At 33.5% G+C, this 17,744-nt stretch overlaps 1 protein-coding gene and 1 long non-coding RNA gene across 4 annotated transcripts; both read right to left on the bottom strand.

Annotated features, from left to right (window-relative positions):
* Positions 1–3,503: 3,503 nt before the first annotated feature.
* Positions 3,504–7,345, bottom strand: LOC120348616 (uncharacterized). Its single transcript, XM_039418777.2, has 6 exons — positions 7,072–7,345; positions 6,488–6,581; positions 5,584–5,719; positions 4,822–4,877; positions 4,337–4,523; positions 3,504–3,958 (listed from the first exon to the last, which is right to left on the bottom strand). Exons 1-6 carry the CDS (start codon positions 7,266–7,268, stop codon positions 3,915–3,917), a joined length of 714 nt encoding a protein of 237 aa, XP_039274711.2. The 5' UTR covers positions 7,269–7,345; the 3' UTR covers positions 3,504–3,914.
* A 3,267-nt stretch (positions 7,346–10,612) lies between these two features.
* LOC120347586 (uncharacterized) lies at positions 10,613–16,052 on the bottom strand. Of its 3 annotated transcripts, none has more exons than XR_013475306.1 (5): positions 15,839–16,052; positions 15,398–15,486; positions 12,515–14,552; positions 11,770–11,858; positions 10,613–11,128 (listed from the first exon to the last, which is right to left on the bottom strand). It is a non-coding gene; the product is annotated as an uncharacterized LOC120347586 (long non-coding RNA). The 3 variants fall into 3 exon arrangements; XR_013475307.1 differs by having other exon boundaries at positions 14,473–14,552; XR_005570115.2 differs by having other exon boundaries at positions 15,839–16,051.
* Positions 16,053–17,744: the final 1,692 nt, after the last annotated feature.

Genomic DNA, 17,744 nt, shown 5'->3' with positions numbered 1-17,744 from the left:
AAAGTGATCAAAACATCGCGAAATTACTCACTTTGAATATATTTAAAAATGAGAGTTTATTGTTCTAATCAGGTTTTCAAGGAAACTATATGAAGCCTTTAGTTATTTTAAAATGGCCTCCCGGGAAATACCGTGGTATTTTCGGTATCTTTTCTCGTGTTTGGTTTTGTAATGTCGCTTAAAATTATATTCTTTTGTGAAGATATTACTTGAAAACACACCAGACACTGTGGTTTAATGTTGTTGTGGAGTAAATGCGTTTTCTCTCAGTTTACCTCGGTTACCTTTTTTACACTCATTGTATAATGAATTGTTAAATTTGAAACCGCCAAAAAACAACCTTGTTAAAATTTTGGATCCCGATGAAAAAAAGCTGGATCGTGCTGCGCTCCGTCAGCTTTGCGATTGGTCCCTGCTGTTACATGGCCAACGCTTAAAAATAGAGGAGTGGTTTGACTAAAATAAAGACACGAAACGTCTATTCAAATGAGTTACTTGACGCGAGCTCATGTCATCGGCTTGTTCCTGTCTGCACAAGACAATTCATTCTCCTTTACCGATCACAGCACGTCATTCCCAAATAGCCACCGTCTTGACGTTTATAGATACAACAATGAAATTCCGTGATAATAACAAACATCAATCACGACATCGGGATCAGGAAAAGGATTATTCCCAGTTGGAATAGTTTGAAAAGAAATCAAAACTGTTATGCTAATAAATACAAATATCTGCCAATGGTTTAGTAGTCTACGCTAAAATTGTTCTGCGGGCGCACCGAATGCGTCGGCGGGACGCAGTTTGGACCACCCTGATTTAACCAATCCATTAAGTATATGATATTAAACAAATATCATTAGGCTGTTCAGGAAATGTTTATTTCAGCAATTATGCCTTTGCCGTAATGGCGTCTAAGCGATGATTTCCAATCCATTCTCAACACGCTGCGCAAACCAAGGCAAAATAAACACCGGAGACAAAATTGCCACAAAAAGGCAAGGATGAGATCTACGATAGACAGAATGTATCGCCTTGCTTGAAACGTCTAACTAATGACAGTTTGAAGAATAAAATTACCGTTTTCCCGAATGAAATACTTGAATTATGAAGCATACTGTGCAAATTATCCCCTGTCACTATATATTTAAATTACAATGCTTATTTCCACACAATAAACTATATATTTATAATTCAATGCACTCCATTCTTAGATTAAATTTTGTTTGAATAACGTTGAATACACGATGGCGTATTAAAATAGGTAAAATCATGGGCATAAATATTATTTTTGGAAATAGATTTCCCTCGCATCAATTTGTTGATATTGGAAAGATACTGAATGTAAATGTAATCGAAGAAAGCTTTTTTCACGCGACACAATACCACTGCAAATACTAAGCAAAATTCCTTCCCGTTTGGGAAACGTGAACTCAAACTAACTCACATAAAAACGAAGTGGTGAATGAGATTAATTTGAATTAAAAAAATCGTCGCTCCCGCAGTATGTGCATCAAGATGACGCACAACCTGGACCATAATCTGGTACACATACTATGTTCAGGTTGTGCGCCATCTTGATGCACATACTTCTGGAGGTCTAAAAAATTTACGATGTTTACATGTGGCCCGCGGCTATATTATCTATGGCCCGCGTGGCCATTGCGGGAGGGTAAACGAAAAATCGAACAAACCGAAATTTGGTGTTGTTTCGTCATAAAAATACCCAGAAAAATCTTTTGATATATTGTTACACCACTAATGTCAATGAATTGACTAGTGTTATGGCTAGCTGAGGAAACCAGCGAAGTTGAATAATGTGATTGGCTAATCTAAATTGTTGGCTTTCTATCTTTTGGGTCGGGAATCAATGCTAGCAAAATAGACTTAAATAAATAACTGAAAATCGAATGAGGAATCTATTAGTTTCGGTTGGCTATGTCTGATAACTAAATATTAATGTTATGGCCGAACAATATAATTCCTGCTGGGTGTCGCAATCAGCTCAAACAGTATTACAAAAAATGCTGCCTATATGTCAGAAAATTTAGTAATTACTCTTCTGTATCTCAAATTTGTAAAATTCGGTATTCAATCAATCTGCAGTTATTTATAAGTTACGCTATTGTGGCCCGCGAACACATCAAAAATAATAGTGTGGCTCGCGAGGCCATCAACCTTGGACCACCCTGATCTATGCAAAAAAACTGAAAAAATGAGGTTGAATGGCAGAATACATACTGCGACAAATTTTAAAACAGAATAGGTGTGTAACCTTGGATACTGATTATTACGATATAGCTTTTTATATCCAAAGATCCATATCATTTTAGATTGAGTAAGAACTTAAATGTCTTCTGATCTATTTTTATTTCATTCTATCCAGAAGCATAAAATAATTATACCTATTTAAGCAACATATTTCAAAGTGAAACCAAAAAAATATAAATTAAAAATATACATGCGATATTGTAAAGCGTTTTCTTATAATTTGAAAATACCTTGTTTTCAAATACAGAAATTGAGGTGAAGCAACGCTGCTTATACCTTAATCTCACGACCAAAAAATGTTGCGTGCTTGTCACCTCTATGAGAGCAACCATTTTGTTTAGTGTTTAAACCAACCCAGACTAATTTGCTTAGAATGTGGAGAAAATCCGAGGTTTTTTAGGTTATTTCCATTAGTTAATTTAGCAGCCCTGGGGCACGCTAACATTGTCGTTTATGCTTCGTTGCTATCAAAAATTCCCCATCACAAACAATGGTTACATGCACTGCAACATTTTTAACAACTGGTTTATTTTTAATTAGGTCTATCAAAATTGAACACATAGAAACATGGAAATTAGCTAGCAAAGCACTCGGGCATTAAAGTTGTAGTTTTATAACCTAAAAACTTGGTCAATCTAAACTAAATTGCAATTTTTACATTTCAAAGCTTGGCTACTTGGCTACCGTGTGAATATATTCAAAACAAATCAGCATAGTAAGTCGAAAACTAGTTTTCGGCTCTAAAAAAAAAATCCTACATCATATATTGTCAAATTAGTACATTCTATTATTAGACATCGATACTTCAGTCTCATATTTTTTGTACTTTTTAATGATTTTAATAGAGATAAAACTTTCGGCAGTTTAACCGTAAAAGTTTTAATGTACTGTTTTACATAGAAGTTCATTGCCAATCGCCACTGGCGCGTGACCATGATAAACATGGAATAATATTTATCAGCCTACACTTCGGCCCTCGTGAGTAAGACTCGGAAAGTGGCATATTATTTTAATTTTCCCCACTTGTGTGATAATTATTCCTCACCTGCAAAAAGGTTAATCTGACCACAAAATATTTGTAATACTTTGGTTTCATATTATTACTTGGGTGTTTCCCAGTATTTTTTTACTGGATTTTATCTTTTTCCGTGCGATTAAAATTTCAGTTTTTTATTCCTTCCGAAGTTTTTGTTAATAATTTTTTTACTGTTATTCCTAAAAATTTATACACTCAATCTGAATTACAACCACTTTATTCACAATCAAACCAAACAAAAACAAAAAATAATATACAACAGCAGAATTTGTATATAGATAAGTTGATCAAGTCAAGTTGATTCACAGTTATTCAAAAATTCATCAAATTCTCACGTCATCATCATTAAAACATGAATCAATTAGAATATATTCATGACAATCAATATCTACTACCAATAATCTACTATAATTTGAAATTCGTAAAAATTATTCACAAGTCCTTGTCAAATAACTTAATTTCAAATCTATATTTCTCCGGTAAAAACTCTCTTTTCTTTTGCTCCATTTTTAACCTGACTCGGATTCCTCATAGCTTGTGCTGGTTCATTGAGATCTCTCATTAGGGCGAAGTGACGGTTTTCATCAGCACTTTAGTGTAATCGTAAATGCTAAGTTTCCTTTGCAATTGTCACTGCTGATCCTGTACCGCTATCTGTAATACAAAGTTACCAATATCATAAGCTCATTCCATTGTTAAATAGGAATAAATAATTTCAAATATTTTATACAGGGATTGGCAAGGTTTTCGGATCACGGGCCAAATATCTTGCCCATTTAGATTGGCGGCCATGGAAGGGTGGCATAAAAAGTTACATTTTATAAACAATGATAACAGTAACGAAAGCAAACGTGGAAAACGATAAGCATCGTGCTAAAACTAAATGTAATCGCAATCTCAACAACTTCCTTTTATCAAAAACATCAAAATTTGGTTTTACGTTGGTTGTAGCAGCATCAGGTGGGCCGGATTGAATTACCCAAAGGGCCGAATTCGACCCGCGGGCCGCAGTTTGCCCATGTCATTTCTTACCTGTTTGACAAATTACTTTGACCAATTTCTCAGCAGCTTCGTCGGCATCAGCTTTCGTTGGTTGAACATTTCGTACTGGTTTTACGGTTTCGTATTTCTTGCTCAAGCGGTAGAATTTGGATGCCGACATTGAGAATACAACTACAACAACTACAAATAGTATCCCAATCAATGTCAGTGATATTATCTGTAATATTTGAAAATTAAATTAATAAAATAATGATCATATGCAGTATTTTAGATACATTTGCAAATGGTGATATAACACAAATGGGAATGACGAATCTGTTACTTCCAAGGCAAATGGTTAATTCTGTATATATTCATTGATGATTAAATTATAAACATGGGGGGCCATAAGTGCCTAAAGCTTTCGGAAGGTGTGCCACAAGCCATAAAAACTTAGGAACCACTGCTTTAGAGCATAACCCTATCAACAATTACTACTCTATCACAAAGTCAAAGTTCGTACGATGTTCACTTACCGCTAAATTGCGATTACTCGCAGACTCTTCTTCTAAAGCCTTCACACGAAGAATTTCTGAACAGTAAAATCACCAACTATAAGTTAAATCTTAGTTGATAAAATTTGAGCCTATTAATCAGGCTTTGAAATCCTGCACCCAAGAAAGCTAAAACTAGGGCTTAAAAATCTACAAGAATGGTAATGTCAGGAGTCTCGCCGTTTTGGAGTAGCATGTACATCAAATTAATACCTCTTATTTTGAAGCGTCTGTCTAACTTATTGTTATTGGAAGATAAATAAAATTAACTAATAATAAAAATTGTTTTTAAAATTGCCTTAAAATGATTCCTTACATTTCATACCAATTAATAAAATCACCACTCTGTATATCTAAAAAACATTCTTTTTTACGAAGCGGGATTTTGCCTCGGCTCAAATATTGCGAAACAATTCGCATAAGGAAAATCCATGTCAAACAAGTCAAATCTTGTTTATTATCACATGCGAATTATTCAATTTTGGTTACAATTGATGGCAAAAGTCACTATTCAAATATTATCAAATTCCCAATATCTATGACGCCTAAAAGTGTTGATGTAAAATACTTAAAATTTATCATTAAAAAAACGAATAATAAAAAAAAAACAGTACAAGGCTAGATTTAGAATACAGGAAGATATGCCCCAATACCACATCATACACTCGGAAATAGGACTACAGTAAAGTATGATAACAGATTACATCGATAAATATTGAAAATAGGAAACAAATATTAAATTACCTCCACATTGCGCAACGCACACATCATTCCTTTCGCAATCTTCACGCAGGCAGTTCCTGCAGTCGTTCACACCGTAGTCGTAATACCAATATTTATCGTGTTTGGTAATGCAGTTGTTTCTCATGTTTAGCAGTTCCTGTTTCAATTAAAAATTTTCATGATTTATTTAATGAGTGAGTTATAAGTTCCATTTCAGCATTGAATTAGGTTGAGCTTCATCGTAATAATGAACTATAATTTCCAATTTACCGTAGCTTACCAAATTTAATAAACAGTATGGAATGAATTTTAAATAATACGATATGACAACTTTCACAAAATGTGAACTACATATATATGATACAGTCGTAATAACAATAGTTAGAACGGTTCAAGATATTTTCACTCGGATAACAGACATACTACATTAATGATTCACCATCAAGTTAAATACATAACAACTTATTATAATGCTGATAAATTAATTAACAAAATCTCCATGCCGAATACATTTTAAGAATTTCCTCTTTTGGGACCGTTCGGATACCTCCCCGTCCGTGTTGACGAGTATTGTTAAAATTCCGGACTTTCCGAAATAACGTTAGCTCTATTCATAGCGAGAGATATCAGCGACTGCCTGTACATGGCTTTGAGCGTAGAGAACGACGCAAGTATGCGCCATACGAAGGTCTCTTGTTAACCGACATCATCTCATATCTTTCGACAGAATAAATTTATAAATAGATATTGGATCGTCAAAGGTTGTTTCCAACTCCACGATCGTTTTACTATTAGTCAAGCGCATTCGTCTAATAAGTTCAACAAAATACAATCTAATGGCGACTGTTATTGCAATTGTTAGTAAGGCATTATTAAAAATTCCATTAATTTTTTTTTACAAAAAGTAATTTAGCTTATAACAGACCTTTGCAACAATATTAACATTGTCTTTAAATTCTCTTTTCATGAATGTCCTCCATTTAGTATTGAATATTGTTTCTACTTCTTCCTTTGTTATCCTAAAAAAAGAGTTGTTCTTGATAATTAGGCTCCAAAAAAATTTAAATTTGAAAATATTTTTAGAGATAGACTTTTTATCAAATTTTTTAGGTAATGGGCAAATATATATATGTTTTTTAACAAATAATATTTTAAAATTTTCCACAAAATGAATTAATTATAAATTGGTAAAACTGTGAGTCATTGAATTCTCGTGAGAAATTAAGGCACGGATCACATAATAAAAAACAGTTTATAAATTTTACTACCACTATAAATATTGTCGGCTCTTTGAGATTTGTTTGCGGTGTGAATATTGGAATAAAGTCGAGGCGCTATGTTTGTTTCAAATCCTCACTTAAATAGGGCATAGAAAAAATCTAAAAACTCGTGATCACTCTGTGATTTATATTTCCATAATGAATTGAACTGTAACTTATTTTATTAACTATGATCCAATATGAAATTTTTAAGACCACACCTTTTGCCATTACTCAATTAAACACTCACCCATTCTGTTGTGTTTCAAGCGGTTTATTGTCGTAGTAATAAACGTAATCTGCTGTATCTGTTGTTGTGATATTTGTATTTGTTCCAATGGCGGACGTGTCATTGCTTACTTCTGATGAAGCAAATATACCCACCACAGAGAATACAAGCAAAAGCATAACTGCCGGCACGACGGTTTTAATGATATCTTTGTACATATTTCTTAATATTCTCGTTGTTTACGTACGGACAGCGATTCTCATAAACTCAACTACAATGATAAGGTATGACTAATAAAGCTATTAAAAATTAAAAAAAATATTAAAATAATTATTTTAGATAATCATGACATGGGTCTTCTATGACCAAGTAAGTGTCAGATTATATTCTGATGAAGAGATTCTGAGCGCCGTCACAAAAGCTCTTACAATTCGCACTCTTTTAAGTAACTTTTTCGCGTATACAATTCTCTATTTTGCTTTCACTATTTGAATATTTTATAATATATCTCGGTTTCAAACAATTACTACTTTACTATTTAGCTTCAAGAAGGCACTGAATAGAATTAATACCTGTCTACAAGGATATACTGAGGCGAAAGTGACGAAAATAATATCATGGCACTGCATATAAACAAACAGCTTTTACTGAATTTACGAAAACGTCACTGCTAATTTTTATAATTGCAGGTTGTTTTTTACGGGTAAGCTGACGAATAGACGACTCACGCGCATGTCAGTTACTATCTGACCCAACAAAGAAATACCCCCGGTATAGAATATAGTTCATTCATAAAAGGTTGATAAACGATAGACATTGCGAAATTTAAGTTTGATTTAAAATTTTATTTAGTGATATTTATTAGTGATATATTGATATACACTGGTCAATTTTCGAGTTCCTTAGAAATTTTTAGGCGCTTCAGAGGTATGTGTACCAATATGGAGGTAACTAGTTTCGTACGCCTATTTTACATAAAGTTGTGTAAAGGAACTGAAGCCTATGGGCAGGGTGTATATTCACTTGGCTAACAATGTGCAGTCCCAGAAATCATAATAGAACTAAAATAAGGTAAATAGGAATAAAATTGCGGCCTAACCCTATTTTTAATGTTTTCTGTATTACTGTATTTTTTCTTATTATTGCTTGAATCGTAACCTATCACCTTGTCACTTTGAGAAAACTCTAATACACTTCAAACTGATTCTTAATGCTTCCGCTCGCAGTCACGTAGTTTATTTCCAATACAAATTGACATAACAATTTGATTGAATGCGGAATTTTTTTTGTGGTACGTGGTTTATTCATATTTATTTTTACGTTATACTCGTCGACTGGCTGCAGCCCTTCCCATGATTTGTGGATTGTATCAACTAACGAATCTTAGAGACTAGTCTCTTACTCTTCAGTATAAGAATAGTATAATTTATCTTATAACATTCCTTATATATGTTTGGGTTGTTGATGATATCGCACGCGCATGATGACGTACTTGTTTATTATCCGGTGACGTCGCCCGTTTTCGGCATGTTCCGCCCTATTCTGGTAGCGCACGCGTATTCATTGTTTGAATTTGTCGTGGGCGGCTCAGTCGCATATTATATTATTAGTATATTATTGCGAGTATGATGTTGCAATAACTATACTGAACAAACATGTTATGTTGAACTCTGCGATGTTTTTTTGGAATCAGTCAACTTGTTTATAGCGATTTGTTTCCAAATAATAGGGAATTCCCCAGGTGATGTTTTCGAAAAAAAATGTCCGCCGGTACAATACAAGTCCGTTAAAAACTGTATACTAAAAAGTGTAAAACCTTCAATATATTTTTTGAGTGGCTTGAATCAAAATTTTCTGCAAACATATTTATATACTTGCTTTGAGTATTAATTTTGATTTATGAATTTCAATCATTTTAAGGGAATTTACTCGGAGTGAGATGTCCACCTCAAGTTTGAACTTTGAATCAACCTACTTGTTTTCATTAATTCATTACTCTTCGATGAGATCCTCTTTTTACATAATATAGGTATAAATGGAATATTCTTTTGTTCATTCAATACACGTTTTGGGGATTTATTCGGGTGAGATGTTTACCACGTCAAGTTTCACTCAACTTATTTGTTGACGACAATTCCTCTTCGATGAGATAATGTTATTACGTAATATAGGTACAAATAGAATATTCTTTGTTTTTTTGTTCGAATCATTTTGCAATGTCATGAGTAATGAGAGAAAGGACGACCCAATGACGCGCAATAAGGGGAATGTGGCATATTACATCTACGTGTCGCAATAATAATAATCTGAACACCTAATAATCTAGTTAGAACCACACTGTTTTACAAATTTCAAACCAACCTTTTGTGAGAATTAATTGTAGTTTAGTGAGGATGGATTTCAGCGAAAATGTTTTTTTATGAGCGAATTTATGTGCGCAAGTGTATTTTGGGTACAAAGAGCATATACTGTGATTTTGGTAAAATCTTGTTATTGTGGTTAGTCTTTTGTTGTTGTTGTTGTTGTTGTTCTTAAAGTGGTTTTGGTTGTTGAAAAAATTAAATTTTCGCCTTAGCTATCGAATCAATTTGATTTCAAATTTTCAATGCATGAAAGTGCGTGAAAGCCGGTAGAAAGGCTCTGACTTATATAATCTTGTATTGTCAAATTACCCTTGAGACTTATCATATCCGATAATTCAATATAAATTAGACTGTTTATTTTAACTAAAGCGGAATCTTTATACTTATCGATCTCGATCGGTAAGTATGTTGATAGGTATTTGTTTGTTTGCTTGACTGTTAAACACTTTCGTATGTTACGCGATATCTCACGAATGAGAGATTGAATCTGCTCCAAATTTTGCATGTGCATTTGTATATATCTCATATCTAGGACCCAGTGATAAATTTGGATGAATTATGTCGTATGATGAGCGAGTTATTAATAAATTAGTTATGGGACACGCGGTGTCGCTATTGAGTCAGAGCAAAGGAATTGGAACCGCAGTTGCTGTTTTGGGGTATCCCCTTACTAAAAATGCAGAGGATCGATAAGTAGGTGGTCTCCGATCGCTATCTCGTTTATTTCATTGTTCACATTCATACTGGTACCATTATGTATTGTTGCGTTGATGGCACTGGATTTACAAGTTCCCTCAAAAGCCTTTGAAGGAACAGATACCGACTTTATCGGCGATACTAGGTTAATTATTAGTCATTGCAAATTTGCCTCCATATGTTTGAACATTGCTCTGTTGTTGCGAAAATGATCTTCTCCTAACATTACATTTAAGTAAAACAATATTCTCGCATAAATACATTATCCACCTGTACAAAACTATATTCGTGCTAAAATTTTTTGTCGCAAAACTACGTTGTCGTATAAAAGTGCATTCCTATAAAAAAGTATTCGCACAAAATTAGGAAGCTGCATTCTCGGAAACGCACGTTCCGGAAACAACATTGACACCAAATTAATCGAGCACAAGGCTGTTTTGTCATCCTACGTTAGATGCTTTCATTTAAACATTTACTCAATTCTATTGAAAAGAAAAAGCAACTTTATTCGCCCAATTCATATTTTGATGGTGCACATTTATAACAAATGAACAATATTGTACATTAACAACGTATTTTATTACAATTATTACATATAGTGCAAGTTTGCTTAGATAACATTAGTATATTATTTATAGTATATCATTGTAATGCCATTTATCCGTTTACTTTCTGGGGTCGTATACAAAAGTTACAATAACTGATAAAAGTTAACTAAAATACTGGATATAATTATTTGAATACTGAATATATTAAAATGACCAGCCAGTGGTAAGATTTAAAATTAAAAAACATTTGTTTTGTCCGAGTATACTAACAAAAAGCTCCGTCATTTCAGTAAGGCATGCCACACTTATAGCTCTAAAGAAAGACAAGAAAGGTTTCGCATATTTCAACCCCCCTCCCTCCCGCCCTAAATGGCTTGAAATAAATTCACAGTTAGTAAAAATCTTCAAGAACTTCTTGCAGAACATTCGTATAGTCTTCTATTTGTAGATTTTCAAAGTCTCTTGTTTTATCTGTGTACATACAAATAAATCTGTTTACAAATGCTATCTAGAAATGAGTTATTAACTTTTGCAATTGATTTGTGTACAGATATTTCGTGTACAACTACTGATGAAACGCTTATATAATATAGTAAATTCACATTCATATTAATTCATATTAAGCTTTTTATTTCATATAAACGATCACAACTAGAATGAGTGGCCCGTTGATATTCCGCGATGCACTTTGAATTATCATGCGACTTATACAGTCCGAGAACCACAGGCGAGTACGATTGGTCATGAGGACTAGACTAGGCTATCCAGTGCTTCCTCGCTAAAGTTTAATAATAACTTGGCGTTTAATTCCATGACGATCATCTTACGTCTAGACTAGACTGCAATAAACATTGTGGAGAATACTGGATAATTTGCAGTTGTTCGAAATTCTTAGTTACTACTCTCATATGACTGATTGATATCGAACGTAGTTTTGAGGGGCAACAACATGAAAAACAGTTTTAAAATCACAGTCATTTCTATGGTATCTAACAAATTTCATCCTGTCATTGATCATATCTAGTAATACACCTAGAAACAGTTTGAATGTAACAGACAGTCAAATGACTCTTCTGTGAATTTTTAGTTCAGGTTGTATCACTGATGTTTACCTTTTCTTTCTTTTTTTTTGGTATTTTCATTCGGTAGGTTCGACCAATTACCGCCTCCTTTTCTAGCATTCGACTTGTACTCGCCTATTCTGAATAAAAGAATTGCAAGTATCAGGAGTCTGTTAAGTACGATTGAAAAAAGGTTGATGTACTTGAGACAACACATTTTGATACAACGCGACTGCCTGAGCATATTCTCTATTTTGTATAAATTAGAAAACATATCAGGATTTTATTTTTCCTGTCTCCTGTCCCAAACTAGCTTTTCGCGCACACAGTTTTTGTAATGAAGGTATTATTCTCATAAAATAACAAAATTGAGTATCGAATCTTTCACAGTACTGGTATACCGTCTTTCCGTATCGGTAGTCTGACCATCAGATCGCTGAATTGCGATGCGCAAGGGCGCAGTTTTTAATTTTGATGACGTCATCACACAAAGGGAAAAATGAATTCTGAAGATCCCTCGAAATAAATAAAAATAATGGCCTTATAACAACAGCAACAACCTTCAATCCCCAAAAATTCTAAACAATTGGTCAAGTAGTAAGCGATTTTCAATTTCACAACAAAAACAACAATACTAAAAACAACAACAACACTAATTCAACAAAATGCTCCAAGGTTTATAGGTATCCAAAAATAACCAAATAGACATAAAAAAGTTTCAAACTATAGATTACAGTGTGAAACATTAATCTAACCACATTCAATTTCAAATTTCGTAAAAAAAACTTCGAATTACTTGCGATATTGACACGAGATGGCGAAGAAACAAAATAACAGAAGCAATATCATTTTTGCCATTCTAATTCTTCACGTTTAATGCGACTGTTGATTATTATAGTCTGCTAACGTTGTTCGCGCTAATGGGAATTTGAGACAAAGTGTTGTATTATATCAAATAGCCTACTTCCGTCATTATATCGACTAACAATGGAGATGGCGGTAATCAAATTTGCAATTTCGCCGGTTGCCTTATTGTTAGGATTTTAGTCAAAAAGAAAAGAATGAAATTTATCGTTACACTAATAGATTCAGGAAGTTATTTGTAATATATCTCGATGATACCCATATGGTTATAGGTTTTAAAGTGTTCGAAGCTTCCTTTCTTGCGCTCCACCGTAAAATGTTGTTCAGCAAACGTACTAAAAACTATCTCGTCTACGTAGACTGAAATCTATAAATTTTAATTTATGATTTATGACCTTTCAACTTTGTGAGGTGTTATTTATTTGAAATTACAAAGGTTGCAATTCTTTAACGACTCCAACAACATCTATTTAATTCAGTGATTCTCGAACTTTTTATGCCGCGTCCCCTTTCTAGAATTTGTCAAGTCTCGCACTCCACCTCAGAAATAACTAGCTAACAACAAGCTACATATGTCAGGTAGTAGGGCGAAAGTAGGTTTTATTCAAAAAGAATGTTGTAAATACGTGCATGGAACATGAATAATAAAATTAATAAAAAGTTGCAAAACGTATAGACCCGTTTAATTTGATGGCAATGTCTTGAGCTCCTCCTAGATGGTTGAAATTCAATATAATGGATACAAAATAAGTTGTTGATTTTCGTGCAGATATAAATACTATACTAGCTATACATATATGTAAAAACGCAAGAGAATAATCTATTTTCTGGTGAAAATGTGTGGATAATGTATGTGGAAACCAATATCCTTTATTACTAGAAAATCGCGAAGATTGGTGTCACGATTCTTTTGTTATAGGGAATTCACTATTTGATAGTTGTTTTCCAATAGCATTTTCGAATTACCCAATGATTTCAAAATCGAATCAATTATTATTTCGAATAAAATCGAATCTCAAATTCTCGAAATATATTCAATTGTATTTGATTTTTTCACTGGAATGTGTCCCGCAGACACATAAAGTGTCGAAAACTTGTTATCTATCACTCAGACAGTTTGCTTAGTGTTCACACGAAATAAAAATCTTTTTCATTAATAAATCACTAGAAAGAAAAGTCATATGTCAGAGCTGCATTTTGAAAATATGTCTTCAATAAAAATATGAGGAATTCACCTTCGCCTTTGGGTAGACAAAATCAAAAACAAGATGGAGGCGGTCCCAAATTTTCGTCTGAGGACCGATTCGGAGAATTTACTATCCCATTTGGATATTCAATTTGAAATTAGAATTTACTTAATTAAACTGCTCAATCGTCCCGCTAATTGGTACTTATCATGGTGCAACGCACCAACATAAATAAACATAGTGTCAGTATCTTTTTGACATTTTAGTAATGGCTCTTAACTTGCCCTCGGAGATCAGCCTTCTTTACTTCCGGGTAAAATCGCATGACCTAAGTTTGAACAAATTTAAAATCAAATTAAAACACCATAAAAAGGCGGTCGCTCATAAACAGACAGTCGCTCATTTACCAAATTGGAAATTAGTATTTCATTAGGATGCTATTCGTATATTTTCTGTGGTCTTCTACAAAAATAACAATAACTGATAAAATTCAACTAAAATACTGGATATAATTTCTTGAATGCTGAGTATAACGAAATGACAAGTCAGTGCGGGATTCAAATTATAGAAAATAAAAAAAAGGTTCTTTTTTTACAAAAAAAATCCGTCATTTCAGTAAGCCATGCCAAACATATAGCTCTAACGAAAAATAAGAAAGGTTTCGCTGATTATACTCCCTAAATGACTTGAATTTTATTCACACTTAGTAAAGATCTTCAAGGACTTCTCGCAGAACATCTAGGTGTTCTTCTGTTTGTAGCTTTTCAAAGTCTTTTGTTTTAACTGTGCGGATAGAAATAAATATGTTTACGAATGCTATTTAGAAATGAATACTTTATGATGAATTTATGTTAAGTATTCTTTGTAGCGCAACGCTCGGATAGCATCTTGCAGTTGGCTATGTGTATGCGCTTTGGCATAGGTTGGTGTTATGAACAGCAAAGTGAAACATAATAATATTTCATTATCATACTATGGCCAAGGGCGCAGCCAGTCGCAAATTTGATGGGGGGCAAATTTAATGTATTCGGTGATACGAAGCCTATGACTATGGCGTTCTTAACATACTAAGTTGTTTATGTGGGCACATGATGGGTATTTTATAAAAAAAAATGGGTTGAGATTTTACGATAAACTGGTGAGTAATTATCTTGCGACTCACAGTTCGAAGCACAGTTTGGAACAACTGCCATACTACTATTACTAGTATACACTGCTATCACTACTACATTGGCTATGTGGGTTGGATCAAAATATTTTCATCACCCGATTGTATTAATTTGAAGAACTCCTCTGAGTAGAGCCACATTTTCATCTCAGTAGAGGCTTTAACTACAACTACAGTAACTATCAAGTCTACGTCCGCATGCCCTAATTTTGTACAATCACAGCACGCAAGATAACTTATGGGATACACGAAAAATCCTGTGTAGATTACCAATGAACAGAAAGTTTGGGAAATCTTGCTCCAAAGCCTTATTTAGAGCATGAACAACTTGCTTCCTACCAAACTCTTATACCACTCTCTCTTATATTCTATCAATAAATTGAAAAGTTTGAATGCAAAATACAACAAAATGTTTTTTTTGAGGATTTCATTCCAGATCAAACCACGAGTATTCATTCACCTTTTGTGTTTTCTTTTTTGGAATTGGTATTCGGTTGATTCCACCAACCGCCGCCTTCTGTTACAGCGGTCGTCAAGCGTGTGTCTATTCTGAATAAATTGAAAATGTAAAAGTGTGTTTATAACTATTGAAATCTGTTGTTATATTTGCAACACAAGATTATAGATGTTGCCACAAGGTCTATGTCTCAAATCATCTTTTCGTTCAAATGATTTTCGCGCCAAGGTACTGATTCACATGAAAAAAATACAATCACGTTTTGTAATATACAGATTCGATCCTAAAATCGTAATCTTAATCAGGTATGCAAACTAGTAAACTGCAGAAATATCAAAAAATGCTGTTAATAAAAAAAAGAAGATATTTTAACTAACCAATTAATAAATTACAACGTTAAAAGTTAAATCATTTTTATTTATGACAAAAATAACTTCAACTCACTTGAATTCTTGACAAGAGATAATGATGATGGAACAACAAAATACCAAAATTATAATTATTTTCGACATTCTGCTTTTTTCACGTTTGATGTGAAACTTGATGCTTATAGTCTGCCAACTTTGTATGCGCCGATAGGAATATGAAAAGACATTTTTTATTATATTAAACAGCTTACTTCCGCCATTTTATCGTATAACAGTGGAAATTGTGGTAATCAAATTCATGATTCCACCGATCGACTTGACATTGAGAATTTAGTCAAAAAGATAACAATGAAGTTTAGCGGTACAGCTAATCGATTCTGGAAGTAATTTGTATTATATATCGGTGATAACCATATGGTTACAAGGTATTCAACGCTATATTTTCAGCGTTTAACCGTAAAAAAATGATCACCTAACGTACTGAAAACTATCTCGTTTATGTAGAATGAAACCGATAAATTTTTATTTATAATTACCGACTGATTCATTTTGTGAAATGTTATTTATTTGAAATTACCGAGGTTGTAATTTTACAATGACTTCAATAACATCTATTTAATTCAGTGCTTCTCGAACTTTTTAAGCCGCGTCCCCTTTCTAGAATTGTTCTCGCACTCCACCTCAAAAATAACTAGCTAACAACAAGCTACATATGTCAGATAGCTGGGTGAAATTACCCGATTAATTTGATGCCAATCTCCTCCTCCTTACATGGTTGACATTCAATATACTGATCATTTCTTTGATGTGTATATGGAAGTGTTCTGCATCGTCTACCGTAATATTTTGAATCATGATTTAAAGTTTATCACGAACCCAAGATTCCTAAACTCTAAAGTACAAAACGAGAATATCGGTCAGAGACCGAGGACTTATCGATCAAATGTTAGGGTTCCCCGCAAAACAGCGCTTTTACTCCATAGTGACACCTTGTGTCCCATCACTAATTAATTAATAACTCGATAATTATACGACATAATTTGTCCAAAATCAATAGGCTTCTGGTCCGAGATATGATGAATGCACATAAAAAATCTGGAGCAGATTCAATCTCGTTTTCGTGAGATATCGCGTGCATCTAACAGACAGACAGTCAGACAGACAGACAAATACCTATCAACATACTTACCGATTAAAATCGATAAGAAATAATGACCGAGGATTCCAAATATATCGACAGCGTATTTGATTTTTACACAGATATAAATACTATACTAGCTATACATATTCTTGAAGAAACGCAAAAAAATAATCTGTTATCTGGTGTGTTTGTGTGGAGCATATGCGAAACCAAATTCCCGTTATTTCTAGGATATCGAGGAGCCTGGTGTCGCGATTCTTTTTGTTAAGTAATTCATTATTTGATAATGATTTTTCAATGGTATTGACTAGGACTGGATATTTTCGAATATCTGATAATTTCAGAATCTAATGAAATATTTTTTTGAATCATATCGAATCTCAAATACTTGGAAGATATGTAATTGCATTTGATCTTTTACTGTAATGGGTCCTTCAGACACATAAATTGCTGAAACCTCGTTATCTATCGCTCAAAAAGTTTGCTGAGTGTTCACATACAATAAGAAGCATGTTTCATCAATAATTCACTGGGAAGAAAAGTCATATGTCAGAGATGCATTTTAAAAATATGTCTTCAATAATAAAATAAAGAATTCACCTGGGATTTGCGCAGACAAAAACAAAAACAAGATGGCGGCAATTCGAAATTCTCGTCTGAGAACCGATTCGAAGTCTTTACTATTCGAACAACCAATATAATTCGGTACACCCGGTAGTATGTGAACCAAGATGGCGAACACCGGAACGTAGTATGTATACCAGGTTAGGGTTATGCCATAATTTTAAGTACAAATACTACGGGAGTCACTTGTCTAGTCCGCAAACTCGTAATAAAACTA

This window comes from Styela clava, chromosome 1, assembly GCF_964204865.1.
Source record: "Styela clava chromosome 1, kaStyClav1.hap1.2, whole genome shotgun sequence".
NCBI classification, from domain to species: Eukaryota; Metazoa; Chordata; class Ascidiacea; order Stolidobranchia; family Styelidae; genus Styela; species Styela clava.
The sequence above is the reverse complement of the archived record's forward strand: the minus strand, read 5'-3'. Positions and strand labels throughout refer to the sequence as shown.